Below are 19,241 nucleotides of genomic sequence, written 5' to 3'. Positions count from 1 at the left end.
GATGCATCCGGTCTATATATACACAGTGTAAACAGATACTGAAGTGTGTGTGTGTGTGTGTGTGTGTGTGTGTGTGTGTGTGTGTGTGTGTGTGTGTGTGTGTGTGTGTGTGTGTGCATGTGCGCAAACACACAGCGTATCCTCTAATAAAAGACTTTTTGTTGTAGGTTGAAATTATAAAAACTAGGTTTCCTCATGAGTCATCACACAGTAAGACAAAGGGAACACCAAATTTGGTGAGTCACAAAGAATTGTGTGGTCAGCAGTGCTGTCAAATTGGCTTAGAGGGCAAACAGTCGTGTTTGTGACTGCGTGTGTATGTGTGCGTCTGTGTCTGTGTCAGTCTTGTCTGTATGTACATGTAGCTAAGTTCCTACTTTTTCATGTGCATGTCCGTACATTTGTATGTGTTCCACAGTTAAAGTGTGCATGTTCCAGTTTCTTGTGCTTGTGGATGTTTACATTTGTTATATGATAGCATGGCATTGGCTATTTATAAATTCATCATATACATAAAATGCATAATATCATGTATGAAATGGTGATTACTAATGTTGTCATAACCATAGCTATTCTATCCTGTACAGTAATTACAACTAATATATCATACTCCCCACTACTATGGTGTACATGTTTATGCATACATGTAGATATATGTAGTTTTTATACAGCTTGGAATGTGATAGTCAGCAGTACAGAATAGTGTCTGTCGATCATTTTACAGTATCCATTGTCAGCACTACAAAGCACTCTACGCAAGTTCCAAACATAGCTCAAAATGGGGGTGCTCAGATTTAAATGACGCATACAGATTTCACAGCTATAAACCTAGCAGCCAGCTGGCAAGGTTTGTCAACATACAAGCTATGTGTAAATCTGTGAGGTCACTGCCTATTATATATAATATGACTGTATGGAAATGAAAACGTTTTCTGTAGAGAATGTACTATCACCTGTGGTATGACATCTACCCTTGCCAACCTGAATAACAGATGAACATGTTCTGTCATGTCTATTTAAAAACGTCATCATTCATAGTTCTTTTTCCCAGACATATTTGATACACCGCAATTATTAATGTCTCAATGGCTAGTCTTAAATTCTTTATATGGCTTTATTTAAAACAGAACATTTAATAGCAATATCATTCCATTTCAAGAAAATCTTAAATCACGACAAATTTATATCTTTCAAAATATTTAATGGTAAGCTTGTTAAAATTAACTGCCTATAATGAAATGCTTGCCTCTCTGCAATGTCTGATCTCTGGTCTACCCTCTTACACCGACCGTCTAGTGACCAGACACAGATGACTGCACCTAAGTCATTTATAGTTATACACAAGCATAAGGAAATCAGTAAAAGCCTTCCATGACAACATAAATCATACTTGAATACTGTCTAAAACTCACACACTATAAAACATTCTCTAGTTAAAATACATGCACTGCTGCTCAATAATCATTCTCTTTGTGTGACCTGTACAACACTATATATTTAATACATATAGAAATAGTTACTACATGTACCTGTCTGCCACATGGTAAATAAATTGTTGCTAGCAATATATATTCTAGGAGGCGTGCCCTGCACAGTACCCCTTCTTTCATCGTTATCGAATTCACCTGTCATGTACCAATGCAATACTTGAATTGCAACAAAAGAGAATAATCTAATACAAGGTCATCAAACTATGATAACAATCCCATTCCTGTCAACATACCTTACAGTTTTTAATTATCAATTTCACAAACAGTAATGTAATCTGCCTGATTGCAGCTTAGCTTGTATATAAAAGACAATTGAGATGAATGGTGCTTGTATTTTACATGTATATATAGATCTTTGTAGTGAAATTACATCCTTGATTACGCCATTATTATATACCCCAGTATTATGGAAATCAATATTAAGATTAGTTTAATCCTAACAGCAATCATCTACACTGAATGCATACATGCTTTCATCTATATATTAAATTTTCATTCCAAAATTCAACAAACAGTTGAAATATCACCTTACTTGATAGTGCATACAGTTTGCAAACCAATTTATATCCTGCGTTTTATTCTTATCCCTTTTTTGTGTGTCCTTGACAATACCCTACCATATTAAACTGTTCAGTACCCACTTTCCATATAAAATTATTGAAAATCTATTTTGGTCAATTTCTAACACTTTATCTGAGCTGAATTCTTATACTGTCGGTACTAGCATATACGTGGTATCAATGTTTTTAGTTTCAAAGTAATCGTGATTTACAAAAATTCCAAGAAAATTAGAGACATTTTTTGGAAACACATTTTTTACACATGGTCAGTAGTGGTGAATGGGACCTTTCTATGTGAATACCATTGTGTGTGCGTCACTGATGACTGGATGTCGTTATAAACCTATATTTGATTGACAGGTAGGAGGACACCCAATACTTATCATCCAACATCCTCCTACTATACCTATTCATCACAATGAAAGTTTATAGCCCCCTGAACCACCCAGTTGTGTCAGAATGAGTCATAACCAAAAATATCACTCAAAAGTTAGAAAACTGACAAAATAGAATTCTAAGACTTCTTTCCGGTTATGTTATTTTTTTGATGATTTATTTACTCAACACATCATGCATGGAGTTATTTTACCATTGGAATTCTAGCATCCATTGGAATTCTAGCATATTTGTGGTTGGAATGACATGACCCTGCCCGGGCCCTACCCATAGATCTTGTTTTTCTTTGTTATGACTTTCAAATCTTTGGATGACTGACTACTGACTACCTTGTAAGAAACTGACCTTGTAATTTTTTATGATGACATCATTCATTTATTTAGAGTTTAAATACCGCAATAAGATGGAAGTGGTCAAATTATAATGGGTTATTCTGAGTTATCCGAGTCATTGATTTTGACATGGTGACAACAATACAGAGGGAGAAGACTTAGTAGTAAGGGAGGTCAAATAGAAATAATGTGACTCAGGTCAATGTATTGACCTTCAAGGAACATCTGAATGCACAACTACAGGTTTAGAGGGTATAGGTGTTTTTGGTGATGGTGGGGTGGGGAGTGGAAGTGTCAAGTTATTCAAAAGAGAACTACATGCAAGTCTTTACCGTGAGAATGGTAGACTTATAATTAGTCAACAAAGTGTGTTGAATCACCATAATATTGAACTGTTGTACAGATTGAATCCAAAGTCAACAGAACTGAGAACGACATAACATTTTGGGAAAGGGAGTACCCTTTGTAACCTAGCCAAGAGACCCGACTACCTGGCTTGGTAATGTTATGTTGTTTGCCAGTATCTCAACTTGTCAAACCAGACAGCCAAGTCTCTAGGCTATTTGTGACCAAAACAGACCCAACATGGTCGGTCTGTGCTAACCAATGGGTATTAGCACCTTACCTTACAGAATTTGCTGTGACAAAACAATATATTTATATCAACTTACCTTCATATTTTGTCTTGACTTTGTTAGCATAGATGGTTTACCAGTAGGGGCATTCTCACCAATAAACCTGTACATTGAAATCTTTTTGTGTTTTCCAACTGATATCCTCTTCAATGGAACTTTCACAAATTCATTAACAGGTTCAACGTTTTTCTGTTCAGTGACATTTGTACCATTTCTAACAATTTCTCCATTTTGTACAGGTTTGGGTGTTTCAGTCTTATTGCTTACAATGACTTTGTTTTCTTTTTGTACAACAATGGTTTCTTGTTTCAATTCTGGTAGACTTTCTTTTGTTGGCGATGTTGGAGGTGTTAACAAATCATCAATATTACTAACTGGAATATCATCAATATTACTAACTGGAATATCTTCTTCATCTCTACTTTCTGTATGGTTTTCTTGCACTTTAGTATTGTCTTCCGATGTAAATATAGGTGTTGTTCTTGAAACACTTTTTACAGTCAAAGTAGTCTTTTTAGTGTATGTTATACTATTATCATTCATTTCATTTACTGTAGGCTTTTTAGCATCATACACATTCTTGGTATTATCTTTCTTAGTTTCATTCTTAGCAGAGTTTTTGTCTTTTCGTGGTGTGACACGAAATGTTGTTCCCACACTTTTTAGCTCCTCTACAGCTTGCCTGATATCCGAGTCAGCGTTCACATTAGATTCTTTGGTAACTGGGGTCATTACGATGGTCTGTTTATTAACAGACGTTTGTGTTTCTGTCAAAATTGGTTGAGATATTGGCTCTTTACTTCTACTGGTATTCGTACCTGGTATTGCTTCATTTGTTTTAATTTGTGCAGGTTTCTGAGTTGTTATTTTGTTTGATATTACCGTTACATTGGCACTGTTATCTTTCTGTGGCTTGATATCACTTGAAGTAGGTTGTATCGGAGGTTGAGGTGCACGTTTCTCAGTTGAAGTAGGTTGTGATGGGGGTGGAGGTGCTCGTCGTTTGGTATTATTTACTGGTATTGGAGCAGGAGTTGGAACTGGAACTGGCCCGTTATACTCGCTAAAAGAATGTCGTATATTAGATACAGTATTAGGCTTTGGTAGTTCTTCGTCATCATCTCCTTTAACATCAAGGGGTTGTATTTTTGGTGGATGTCTTCTCCTCACCACTTGATCCGAATAATCATTTTCATTCACAGAGTTCAAAGACTCCTTATCACGACTATCAGCTTCATCATCTACAGAGGGGGATATTCTAGTTGCATAGTTTGGTCGTTTAACTGGCTCACTGTTTTCAAGGCGTATTATAGTACTAGCATCTAGCTTTTGCTTCTTAGGTTTTCTTGGTTTTGGCATTGGAATATTTTCCTCTTCCTCTGTAGTTATCCTTGAAGGCACTGTTTCTACAGGTTTAAGGTCAACCTTACTGACTTGGGGTACAGGCTGTGAGGGAGGTGGTCGACTGTGTGCTGAGTAACCATAATGTGTGGTCACAGTTGTCATTGGCGTTATTGGTGGCTTTGACTTCACAGTGGATGGTGGAAGGGGAGGTTTTCCACCTGTGGTCACTTTACTAGAATGACTTTGACTACTTGGTTTCTGGTAGGTGTTTCTATCCAAACTGTTCAAACGACCTCTTCTGAAATCATTACGCTCACTTTGTGACACTGGTTTACCAAACATCCCCATCAATCTGTTCACTTTGCCTTTCTCAACACTGTCCTCACTATCATCATCTCCACTTCTTGGACTGAGCGATGAGGGACTTGTAGGCGTCCTTGGACTCGAGTTAGCACTGTCCGACAAATTCTGTTCTTTAGCCACAGTTATCCGTCTGTTTGATGGGGATGGTGACAGGCTACGAGTTCTTAGTTTTATTTGTTTTGTATCCAATTCATGTCTTTCTCGACTTTCAATCAACATATTTTTGGGTTTGGGTATAATTATAACTTCGGGTTCACGAGGTTTGTTTTCATTTGCATCAACAGTTGTCAACCGGCTTGAGTTTTGCAAGCCTCTCGTGGAAGTATTTGCCGGTATATGTTGACTTGTGTTAGCATTGTAATTTGTCGTAGAGGTTGTGTTCCTATTCAGTTCTATGACCTCGTTATTCGGAGGTTTCCTGTTCAAAACGGGCTTCTCGCCGTTGCCCGAATTCAATCGCTTACGTTCTAATTTAAGGAAAGGGTTGTCTTGTACGGAAGTGACATGTTCTTCAGAAACGCCTCCCCCAAAGACTTCATCGTCAACTGATTGAGAATCTGTCTCGTCTATGGAATGTTCATAGTTTTGGGTGGGGGCTTCCGACTTGACTTTGTCACGGCTGTTATTTTGCGCACCGCTAGATTTATTTGTGAGAGGCTGTGCTGAAAAGTCGGTCCTTTTCCCTTGATCGGAATTTTTACTTACAGTAGCAGGCCTGGGTGTCACCCTCCAACTGTTTAACTGTACGCCGGCTCTCTTTTTCAACACTAAGTCCCGTTTCCAACTCGGCATTGCGTCCAATTTCCACTCATCTTCCTCCTGTCGCTTTCTCTGTTCCTCGTCGCGTCTGTACTTCTTCTCCAGCAACGCTGTTTTCCAGCCCGGTGTCGACATTTTGGCAGCCCCTCCTTCCGTGTATGTGCTCAATCTGACAATATATAGTCCGTGTGGTTAATAATTTATGAAGAAAATTAAACTTTTCTGCTTGTAATTTCCATAGGTGTTTTCCGTGATCACGGTTTTCAAAATTCACTAGAGCGACCCTGGTGACGTCATACCGGAGCTACGACCTTAAATCACGCTATTTCTCGCGAGATGGACGAACCCACTTCGAAAGTTATGGCGTCTGGCGGCGCCCTACTCACAATATCAACAACCAGCAACACAACAACGGAGAACATTAATCAAATTCAATTAAACTCACCATATACTGTATATATTGCGAGTTTAATTTTTAATAACGTCGACAGAAAAATATTAATGTTTATACTTATCTAAGCTTCATATTCAATATGTTATCAAATTGCTATCAGTGGTGGTGTAACACCATTGTTTGAAATAGAAAGCACATTGTTTATTCGGAAAACAAGATGTGTCTTATTACTCTATCACCATGCCACCACAACTTTTCTAATTCCATTATTGAATTTAACTAACAATTTGTATAATTTACTGTACATGTAAAAAATTCTTGAAGTTGAATGTTTTATCCAATCAGAGATAATCTTACAAAATGTGTTCGGTGCCACCTAAATGTTGAGGAGATTGTCTCCGCGAAGTAAAGTTGCTTGGCAACACGTGTTACGCACCGACGCTCTGAGTCGGACAACCATAATCACATACATAGCGGTGTTCTGCAGTTGGGCTTCGGCTGACACGTCGGGCCATTTTGTATATTTTGTTAGCATTGAAACTTGGTTTGGTGAACCAAATGGACTTAAAATGACGACCATGATGAAATCACGCCCGTCGGTGCCTCTCGCAACGGCAGTAATCGGTCCTTCGAGCTGGCGGGACTCGTCTCTGAAAACGATCAAAGTGTCGCAGGAAGTGGTGAAAAAGAGCGACAAGGGCTGCGATCTTGGCCGTACCTTAGACCCATTACCATCACTAAGGGACACTTGTGCTCAGCAGAGCAACGAAGTTGTTCATTGTTATGTGAGAGAAACACGAGCTGTAGTAGTCAAACTACGAGAAAGTCTGGTTGAAACGAACGAAGAAATTAAGTTACTCATCAGGAAGAAAGAGGCACTCGAGAAGGCTTTAGAACACAGACGAAAAGACATATCACTGAACAAACTATCCATGGAAGTGCGTATATCAAGACCGTCCCGCGAAAGGGTGAGTGATATTAACAGTGAATAATCTACCTTTGTTATTAATGTTCTTATTAATTCTTATTCTTTCAGTGAACTTAAAGTCGCAAACAACTTTTACCCAAACAAAATAATGACCCTGTCTATCAAATGTGAGCTTTCAAAATGGCTCCTGTCAACTAAGAAGGCCTTTCAAATAATATAATAACACAAACAATGTCAGTCTGAGATGTTCAAGATATGTCTGAAGTGTCGTTTGTATAGAACTTTCTTTAACGTATTGACAGGTGTATCAATTTTCTTACTTTTATAGCATACCAAGTAGGATATGATTATTTATGTTAATCTCTGGGGATTTGAGAATAAAACAGACTACATTTGAATAAATTCAAGTGATGACAACAGCCTCTTTGTTGAAACTGTTACAACACATGTTTGTTGAAGTCTAACAAGTAACCAAGCTATTTCTAGGACTTCTAGAATATGTCAATAAACTGGAAACGTTTTGTGTGTAGTTGTATTAGATATACAAATATTACCAAAAGCTAAAATGTCACAAACATGGTATTAAAGTATTGAAATAAAAAACTTTCTTTCATACACCTGTTCATACTAATAGTAATTATCAAATGTGACAAATGTGTATTAATTTGGTTGTCTTGTTTGAGTAGATTTTGAAGCATCAATTTTAAATTTCTATTTTCACAATCTATAGGATGGTTTTAAGTTTTATTACCCATTATAAACTGACATATAGATGAGAAGTTACTTGACAGAGACATGTCAGATGAGAAAAATTCAATTGGAGTGGACAAGTGAATACACACAGACATCTAATCACATTGTTGGTGCTACTGTGGAGATTATAACAAAACCCTTTGGGCTATTTCCCATTGTTGTCGAAACTAGCCTACAGGGCAGTGATCATTTACTTTTTGATGATCCACATAAAATAGTGTCAATGGATAGAATGGGTCCTTTTTCCAAAGTAATTGGTGCATGTTTATTGATGAATGATACTTGATATGTCTTGTTACTGAAGTATAGTAATCAAAAATCCACATCTCACTTTAATTAATTTAAAGGTCTTAATGTATTTGATGCGATTCAATATACCATTAAACTATTATGGGTTTGATACTATTCAGAGCTGCCAGGATAGATTGTATTTGATAACAGCAAAAACTCATCATTATAATAGGTATCCATAGACGCTGAAGTCATCAAAATAATAAACACAATACAGACACTATCAAACTGCATTTTATATCAAACAATGTCTGGATTGTTATAATTTCAGATACATGGGTGTCATTATTATAGTCTGTTTGTTAATTGTGTTAAACAATGAGGTGAAATTGATTACTTTTTGTCTCAGTGTCTGCATTCATTAAAAATACATCATTAAACACTATCATTAATTGATGCATACCATGGGCAACCATTGTTATATTGTGGTGTTTATTTGTTTGTACAAGCCATTACATAACTCCTCCAACACTGAGCTGTTACAGTGTTACCCACTTATCAGGGATTAGGCCAAATCAACTAAACAGGTATGGACACAGTAACAGGATAAAGGTGACACATTTATCAAAGTTGGGTTGTATAAAAAGTTGAAAGACTGTGAAAATAATACCTAAGTATATACTGAACTACTCAAGCCACAGAGAGCGTAACTAATGACAGTTTTATGTTTTCTAGAACGTCAAGGTGTTGTTAGGAAGGGGTAAAAAAACTCTACATGAGGTCAGCACCCCCCCCCCCCCCCCCCCCCCCCGTTTGGATAAGTTTGTACTTTGTGGCTTCACTACCACCAAAGTTCTTGTATCTAAGCAAAACACAACAACAAATCTTGCGTATGTTTTTCAATGCAACTTAATTTACTGAACTTCTGTAAAGTACATGTCCTTACACAAATATCAAATTCAATGCCCTTCACCAAAATCTCTTTATATTCTTTCTGATATATTGCCAATATTATTGGATTTAATTTTGACCTAAAATTACAAACAAGATTTAATGTGCAATAAACAGTAGAAGTCATTGAAATGAAATGTTATAATATAGTATTAAAAGACATACATATGACGCACAAAAAACGATGACTATCGGCCTGGATACACAAGGTAATTGGGTGATCAACTCACTAAGCAATTCATCACATACAACAGATTGCTTCATGTATGTAACATACTTGCAGGGCCTTGCGATGTTGCCAGGAGCATCACAGGGAATCTGACATGTTGGATTTTCTGCAATTCGTTGCAAGTTGCTTCTCACATTGCTAAGTGAATTGCCCAGTATATGCACCCGGTCATAGTTGCTAGCCTCGTCACATGCGATGAATTGCTCACAAATTGCTTCATGTATCTTGGCTACATAGGCATAGAGAACTTTATACCAGGAGGATTGATTATACCAGGAGGCCCATATTCTTTGTAGTTTTGATTAATTTTCTAAAATTCAAATATGCAGTCACAGTAGAGACTTAGATATAATAATAATAAATATAATAATAATAAAGATAGAATTGATACAAATATGGAAAACTTATAGTTATTAAAGTTATTTTTTTTTTAAATATATTTTGAAAGTACTGCATACCTAATATATGGTAGTTCTTGGATAACTTCTTTTTAAAAGAATAATGTTCCTATTTTCGTATTTTTTCTATTGTTTGTTGACATTTTTTTCCAACCATCAACCAAGATTAAAGTGCAAAAGTTACAAGTTGTGCAGTCCATATTATTTATTTGTTTAGTCAATTTCATTTCCAATAACTATTTTGAGTAATTGACTCTACCAGCCAGACAGACAGGGAGCAAAGATCACTTTACTGATCACCACTTGACAAGTAAGCAGAAATGACAACAAATATCAATGTCAAATCCAGAAATGTCAAGTCACTTTAGTCACAGACAAGGAATGTGCTCCAGTGTTGTATCGCCAGACCATTCTCAACAGATATTCAGATGCCATGGCAACGAACTTTAACCTCTCTTGTATCAAACACTCTCTTGCCGAAATTATTCAATCAAAGTTTGAGACATATCAACTTTTGTTTAAACTTGAATCAAAAACCAAATCTTGTACAGATAAATGTTTGAAAAAGTTTATCGTCATCATTTTTTATAGAAATTCAAAACATTTGCAATTTAATTGTCACAGTTTTCAGACAAAAAAGAAACTATGATGAAATCAGTTAATCAAAAGTTGAAGTATTTGTAAAATTGTCAATAAAGTTGCAAGTTTAATTTTAATGCATTTGTTATTTTATTCTGCCTGGTAGCAGAGTTAAAAAGCTAAAATCCCGCAACAAAAAGTCAAGTGAACGTGTACAGCAGCACATTAAATCTGTTCCCATTACATTGTTACTAGGCACTTTCTTGTCACATTCTTAAAGTGTATTGTTTGATGGAATCAAGACCAGTTGAATGACACATCCTGATATAGGATTAGTTAGTAGGTATTCAAGTCAGTCTGGTTGCCCTGAGCCATGAATACCTTTGTCAAATATTTATCCCATTGAAAGGTGATTATGAAAATTTGCATAAAGTTGTCATTTAAAAACGGAAATGAAAAACAGGTAGTATGTGTAACCATGCATGTGAAAGCTGAAATGGTAAATTACGTATTCAGACAAGGTACTTATTCAGACAAAGTACTAAATAATTACTGTTATGGGTACATTCAATAAGTGTAGCAATTTGTTATGGGTTGGTTTACAACAGCATGCTTGATTGGAGCTCAACTTTAATACCATTTGTTTGTGGATATGAGATAGAGATTTTTTTCAATTGCCAAGTCAATTATGTTGGCTTTGTCACTAATATGTAATATGAAATGATAGCTTATCGTTATCTAGTGAACTGATTCTTAATAATAGGTGTAAATCATAACTTTTTGTTGTTGGGGAGGTGGGGGGGGGGGGGGGGAGAAGAGGGGGTGTGTGGCTCCAAGAACAAATCATTGTTGCTTCAATTATTCTTTTTGGAGGGTTGGGGGAATGCAGAGGGAGGGGGTTAAAGAGGAGAAGAACAGATACAATCCATGTTACCAGTACATATCGATATCTCAAGCAAAGAGAAAAACATATAACTGAGATGATTGAGAAACCTTGAATTTGTATCTAATCTGCAAGTAAGTATGGTATTAAGCATGGTAGTATACTTACAGATTTACATGCAGTAGTTAAATATTATCAAAACGACACTTTGAGTAACATCCACGATTACAAATAAAGGAGCCCACATAAATAAAATTTAATATTTAAAAAAAAAAGATTATGTCCCACTTTTATCAATATTTAAAACTTGCCATGTTCTGTTGCTAAATTTCCATGTCAAAGGTACCAGTTATCATGTAACATAAACCTGTATGTTATTTTTGTTTTAATTTGTAGCCATTAGATGGTGCTGACTCCTTATTGGAATCAGAAAGAAAACAACTATTAGAACTAAAGAAAATGTTAGAAGCCCAGCTGAGAAATGTACAAAGACAGCTGCAGGTAAGTCAACTTTCCCATTCCTTCTTTCTTTCCCATTATTTGTATGCATGTCTTCGTTTCCCTTCAACTTGTCCCCTTCATATTTCCTCCCTTCCTATAGTTATACTTTACCTAAGGGGTATATATATATATATATATATATATATATATATATATATATATATATATATATATATATATATATATATATATATATATATATATATATATATATATATATATATATATATATATATATATATATATATATATATATATATATATATATATATATATATATATATATATATATATATATATATATATATATATATATATATAGTACTGTATATACATTTTTAAATGTCTGTTGACTTGTATTCTTGATCATATACATTGTTTCACCACTAGAGGGCACAATTGATTGAAAAGGTCTCTTTACTTTAATATATTTTTTTTTCATTGATCACTATACTGAGTAGAGGACATTGTTTTATTGGAAAAGTCTATAGACTTGTCTTCACCTATTTACATCACTGTATAACATCATGAAGAGAGAAGGCTTGATATATTTGAATAGTCTCTCTGTTCACTTTTCATTCCGGGATCCTGGATGAGTCTCTCTGTTCACTTTTCATTCCGGGATCCTGGATGAGGCATAAATTACATTTATATTTTTGGAGGTTTAAGAAGTATATCTTGTACAATGTACAATTTTCAATCTTTCAGGCACTGGATGAGGCTCGTCGACGATTGGGAGCTGTGCTACAAGAACGTCAACGTGTTTTAGATCTTGTTTGTCATGCAGCATCTTCAGTAACTAATGGAAGAAATTCACGTAACATGCATCATGTCACAAGACCAACATTTGGAGCTGAAGGTCTTGGTTATTCCCGACAAATTAATTTCAATATGCGTGATGAAGGTCGAAGGTCAGCAACTCCAGCACACGATGGCAGAGAAAATGAACGGTCCTCATCTCCTGTACTCGATCCTCTTGGTCCATACACACCTGAAGCGGCAGCTGCCATGGCACAAGCTCGTGAAGCACGTAACAAGTCCTGCATCCTGAGACGAGAAGTTGAAGACACCATCAATAGAACGGAACAAATACAAAGAGCATCGCATAAAGCTGTTAACGATGGCCTTACAATGAAATTGTCAGAAACTGTTTCACTTAAAGTAAGGGACTCACTTTTATCATAAATTACAATTTATATCTTTGAATCTTAATTCATGTTTTTCTGTCAGATTGATGTCATGATTACTGAGTGTACAGTTCTGATTAAACTTTGATGATCTCTGATTAGCAGACAAAATAACAGTATTATCCAAAAACGAAATTTAGAAATTGAAAATCGTTGTTTAATTCAGATCTAGTCACTAACTCATGTGTGTTTGTTTCCATAGCAACATCTACAAGTCCAGTCTGGAGAGAACCGTGCTGCAATTCACCGAGCACAGCGTTGGTATGACGCTACAGAAAAGGCCAAAGGTTACACTCTCGGTCCAGAGACACAAGCCGATATGATGACACGTGAAAGACTTGACCGTCCATCTGTACGTGTGTATCAACGCCATCCTGGTACTAATGTACCTGAAGCACAAGATATTATCAAGGTCAGTTAAACATCACAACTATGTGAATATTTATGATGGCGATGTACACTCACGGGGAAAACAGGGCTCAAAATTAACATTTTTCTTTGGTAGTCCCAGTGGGCCACCAATTTCAGAAAGTTGTAGCCCAAGGATGGTGACCAATAGTCCCATATTCCTGAACTGAACAGAGAATTCCTCTATTGGAAATATGTATGTTATTAAAATACTTTCATGTCAGATTGTCTGTAAATATTCTATCCTTGAAACCATTGCATAATCAGTATATATAGTAGCCTAAGTGGGCTACCAGCTGCAAATTATGGTAGCCCCATGACAAGAATTGTAAGTCTGTGGACTTAGGACTGCTGTTAATTTCAAACCCTGAAGGAGAATTCAATAAGACTACTCTGTCACAAGGTTTATTATTAAAAGTAAGGACTAGTCATTATTTAGGATGAAGATTAAGTAATGAAATGTTATGTTATGTTATGAAAAATCTTATTTTTTTACATAATGTCATCACTATGGGTTATGTTATGAAATTAATTACGAAATGTGTGCTAAAGTTTACATAACCACTTTGGTTTTAATTTAGTTTGTTGTCCAGTGTCTGTGCAATAAACTTGATCAAAACCCAATATAAGTATATTATACTTGTAGTGTATACTACCTATGCAGTGTTTTCAATCAGTTTATTTCCTATAGGATATCATGAATATGGTATGAACACAGTCTATAAATATGATATAAATACAGTATATAAATATGATATAAACACAGTCTATAAATATGATATAAATACAGTATATAAATATGATATAAACACAGTCTATAAATATGATATAAAGACAGTCTATAAATATGATATAAATACAGTATATAAATATGATATGTATATGATGAGTATATAAATAATAATTATATGATATAAACACAGTATATAAATATTATATAAAGACAGTCTATAAATATGATATAAAGACAGTCTATAAATATTATATAAATACCGTATAAATATGATATAAACACAGTATATAAATATAATATAAACACAGTCTATAAATATAATATAAACAGTCTATAAATATGATATAAATACAGTATATAAATATGATATAAACACAGTCTATAAATATGATATAAAGACAGTCTATAAATATGATATAAATACAGTATATAAATATGATATGTATATGATGAGTATATAAATAATAATTATATGATATAAACACAGTATATAAATATTATATAAAGACAGTCTATAAATATGATATAAAGACAGTCTATAAATATTATATAAATACCGTATAAATATGATATAAACACAGTATATAAATATAATATAAACACAGTCTATAAATATAATATAAACACAGTCTATAAATATGATATAAAGACAGTATATAAATATGATATAAACACAGTATATAAATATAATATAAACACAGTCTATAAATATAATATAAACACAGTCTATAAATATGATATAAACACAGTATATAATATAAATATGATGCTGAATAGTTTTATTAATATTATAATTTGGACAAAACATTTCCCAAAAAATTGTTGTCATCAACTTAGTATTCTGTTCACTCAAATGAATTGAGTTGAAATCCCATCTCATACCCCATGTAAATTTTTTTTTTCAATTTTAAAGCAAACAGACGATAGGAAAAAATATAGAGAAATCATTACTATGGGTGCTGTATATTCAAATGTCACTGAAATGGATCTTCTTACATGTAAATGTGTATTAAATTTCAGATATCAATTTTCAGTGGATAGCCATAGTTGAGATACATACACTGATTTCATTGCTTCAATTTAGTAGATTGTTATTTGCTGAAAATGGAGACATTATAACACAGTGAATTATTTTTGTTCTTGTCTTAAATAAATACTGTATATGTCATTCATACCAATTTCTTCAATCACCATGGTAACCACAGAAAAGGACTGTTTACTGTATTGTACCAGTCACATATCAATACTACAAATTGTATGTGTAATTTCCTACATCAGTGTTATTCATTAGGTTAGGTAAATCACCCCCCACACACACAGACACACACACACACACAGACACACACACATACAGACACACACACACACACACACACACATACATACACATACACACAGTGACACACAAAACACCCTCTGCCATAATTCAGTGAGGCAATCAAGGGAATATTGCTATAACTAAACAAATGCATTGTTATGTAAATGTAAACCATATATTTTTATTGTGGGGTCACAGTGCCACACCTGTCACTTTGTAATGATATGGGATGAATCTCTACCATTTGTAACTTAAAAATAGAATGATGTAATGATGAGAGTTCACAAAATACATAAATATGTTGCTTTATAAATGTGTTTTATTATTTTAGATATCTTGGGGTAAAGCCCCTCTCTATAAGCATAAGATTTAGCTTGCATATTGAAATAACATATTGTCATTTTCATTGCTTAACAGGGTGCAGCAGGGTTAGATGCATCGCTCTATGCTACTAGTCGTAATATTGGTATGTTGCAGTTGGCTAGAATGAGGCTCGAAGATGATATACATGATAAACGTGGAGCTGCATCCGTGGATGCTTCAATAATACGTCTGCGTCGTCGCCGTGCCAACCATCGCTGGGTGATGGGAAGTGCGTAAATATTTACACCACACCATAGAAAGTAATTTTCAAATGAGTGAGAGACAAAGTTAAGACGAACAAAAAAAAAATTGAAGCAAAAGGAGATTTCAAAATCATGTGTTCTGCAAATTTTTATAATTGAACAAGTGTGAACTTACTAGAAGTGTTTTGCTGCATGTCATGGCCCACCTTACTTGCACCAATCTGTAATTTGTAATTTGTAAATTATGAAGTAAACGAAGCAGAAGACTTCAGTGAAACCGATCACTTTGACCTATGCAATTTGTGATGTGATTTATGTGGCAATTATCGTGGTAAGATTTCATCACCATCACAACGCCTGCAAACCCCCTACTTTGATGACCGTATGGTATGGCCCTCTAGTATATGAATATAGCCAGATGGGTTCATTTTCTGTGAGAGGGGTTTGTAGTGTGTAAATTTGCCACTTTTTAAAGTGAAACTTGTAAATATTAGATGCTAGTAGTTTGACATTGATTATATTTAATGAATAGAAATAGGAAGAAGTTAGGAAGTGTTGTAGTGGGTCAAATGTAACTGGTGCAAGATAAACATTCATGCACCACGTTATCATGCTGAAATATATAATACTGCAGCCATATCTAAAATTATCTTGTGTACATATCGGACACGTATGTAGTCTGTTATTTCACTGTAAATTCAGTGACAATGTCTTAAGATACACTCTTGTGCCAGCTATATGAAATTGTTACAACAAATTTATGTTCAGTTATGAAAATTTCTGTGTTCATTTCGGTGAAATAAATTTTGGGGGTTAGCAAACTGATAACATTACAAACTTCACTGTCAGATTGGTTGAGAAGTCGTGGACTCAATGATTTGGTTGCGACTGTGTCTGGCAACCTAACGTTGAGTCTGTTCTCTTCCCGTTTGACTGAAGTTGTCATGTGATACTTAATTGCCTCTCAACTTTTACAGAATGTGACATCAGATTAGAACTAGGCGTGACCATGTGTATTAAAATGTATCAATGGAGAGCAATGAGTAGTGGTGAAATGAACACTACACAGTCAACAAAGTCATGTCTATTTCACACAGACATATATGAATCCAATTTGTAAACATTTTTGAAGCAAAACAATGTAAAGATACGTTCACCTAGAGATATTAAACTATGCATGCAGTCATTTTGACTTTCAACGCCATAAGACTGATACTCTAAAATCACAAAATTAAGGAACTTACTGAAATGCACGTTAAATTATACTGTGTGTTAGTGTTTGAAAAGTACAACCTTTTACCAAAGATAATTATAAAGACAGGCATTTACATTCCAGTATGCATCTGTTTAAGCTCAGACCACTATAAGAATTCTTATAGTGGTCGTAGGTTTAAGAACAAATACTTCTTTCGAACAAAAATGAAAACAAAATCTTGCAGTATTAAGTTAAAGTTATTAAATTGTGTACCACCTTGTAAGCTGTATAAACCATGTGACTATAGTGATTTATATACACCCTGCTATCTTACACCGCCCTCTCTAGTTAAAAGAGTATGATCTCAAAACATCTGTGATTTTAGGACATTTAAGGGACTTTATTACGTGTAAGTTTCCCATATCTACCAATCACATGGTTTGTGTGTTTATATACCATATAGCTTCTAACATTGAACTTGCTAGAATGGGTACAAATTTGTTGGTAAGTGTTTTAGTGGAAATAAACTCAGACCACCAAACAACTAGTGGTCTGAAGTTGAAATTGATGTGGGTTTCTGAATGCAGTCAAAATGAAATGTAGATTCATTGAAATGCAAGTATTAATGCGAAATGATGCATCTGCTTTTTCACCATCATTGCCTTCACATATCGGGATATTTCAGTATTAAATATGCGTGTCTCCCGTCTTTTTGGGTCTTTGTAAGTGCCTTGTGCATACTAGTACCTTGAATTACAGTGCTTTAATGTTCAATCAGTATTATTTACCTGCAGGGTGTGCTTTCTTACTCAGTTTACATTTCACTAACTTTTTAGTTTTAATTTGTTCTGTACATTTCACTATCCTGATACTTCCATGCAGCTTTACCATTTCCATCTTTTTACCGACAAACTTTGACTTTTCACTGAAGTACATATATATATAGCTTTGGTATACTGAAAGATTGTACAAGAAAACGCATGCCAGAAATCAACTGAGTTATGACAGGTGTGAATTTACCATGTTCTCTGTACTATGACACTGTGTTAGTTTTAACAGATTGTGTGAGTTAAAACTAGGTGTGGTTGGCATGTCCAATGTACATGTAGATTTTTCTGATGCAGTGGATATCCTCCCACTTGTACCAAGCTATAGTGAATGAAAGTATTACTAGTTATATATTGTAAGGTTCAGGGTATGTTAATAGTGAAATAATAAGCTAATATATGATAGCCATAGACACACTTTTATCTTCAAAGCTGCAGTGTTTATACTGTCAAAACATAGAGTCTGCAACCTACCTCACCCCTTGCCTCATGGTTGATTAGACCAACCGACTACTGCTGTGTAAAGGGACCAAACCAAACATTCACAGAAATAGAGGTGGAAAGGTTGGCAGAAGAACAAATAAAGTCACCATTAATACTAATTGACTCACATTACCACACTTCACGTTGACCCAACATCCCTATTTGTCCAAAAAATTTGGATTCACCCTGTAATTTAGTATGAAGGAAGAGTTCTTTTTATTAGCAAATAGGGAGTAACAGATACCATATCTACTTGGTAATTATCATATAGAGTTGTCAGACCATTTTAGTATTTGTAACATTTAGCTTTATCTTCATGCAATTCTGTTCAAACAGAAACTAGTGTCTATTTTTCAAAATCCGTCCAAAAGTTAGATGTGTGTTTTTGTGTGTGATGTTTGACTGTGCAGAGCGTTGTCCATGCTGTTTACGACTGTTACATTCCAAACTGGGCACCTTTTTGCACAATAATTCTGAGATTTGAACAAAAAATTTAAATTTTAATATTTTGATATCTGATTTGTCACCATTGCATACCAGTGTATATATCATTACAATAAAGAGTCTTTATCACTACATTTGTTGTTGTTGTTGTTGTTGTTGTTACTCGGTACTATAATGGATCTATGAAATCACTGTACTACTAAGCTTGGAGTCAAGTCATGTTGGGATAAGACGATAGTCATAACCCCACATGACTTGACTTTTCTAAGTCTATTACCATACCAGGAATCAAATAACGTTGACTATCATGTCCAGGTACTTCCGAGTCAATTCTTGACATTACATATACTTTAA

The 19,241-nt window shown here is 34.7% G+C and overlaps 2 protein-coding genes across 2 annotated transcripts in view; one reads left to right on the top strand and one right to left on the bottom strand.

The window, feature by feature from the left end:
• Positions 1–6,164, bottom strand: part of LOC144440841 (uncharacterized) — a 34,565-nt gene extending 28,401 nt beyond the window's left edge. Inside the window, exon 1 of the mRNA XM_078130262.1 lies at positions 3,450–6,164. Within this exon, the coding sequence (XP_077986388.1) occupies positions 3,450–6,014 (2,565 nt within the window). The 5' untranslated portion in view covers positions 6,015–6,164. The remainder of the gene's footprint in view (positions 1–3,449) is intronic.
• A 546-nt stretch (positions 6,165–6,710) lies between these two features.
• Positions 6,711–19,008, top strand: LOC144440981 (tektin-like protein 1). Its single transcript, XM_078130476.1, has 5 exons — positions 6,711–7,241; positions 11,622–11,726; positions 12,435–12,887; positions 13,116–13,325; positions 15,790–19,008. The coding sequence occupies exons 1-5, from the start codon at positions 6,843–6,845 to the stop codon at positions 15,970–15,972; spliced, it is 1,350 nt and encodes a 449-aa protein (XP_077986602.1). The 5' UTR covers positions 6,711–6,842; the 3' UTR covers positions 15,973–19,008.
• The last annotated feature ends 233 nt before the right edge of the window (positions 19,009–19,241 follow it).

Source organism: Glandiceps talaboti, chromosome 10 (assembly GCF_964340395.1).
Source record: "Glandiceps talaboti chromosome 10, keGlaTala1.1, whole genome shotgun sequence".
Classification (NCBI taxonomy): domain Eukaryota; kingdom Metazoa; phylum Hemichordata; class Enteropneusta; family Spengelidae; genus Glandiceps; species Glandiceps talaboti.
This window is presented reverse-complemented; position numbering and strand designations above follow the sequence as displayed.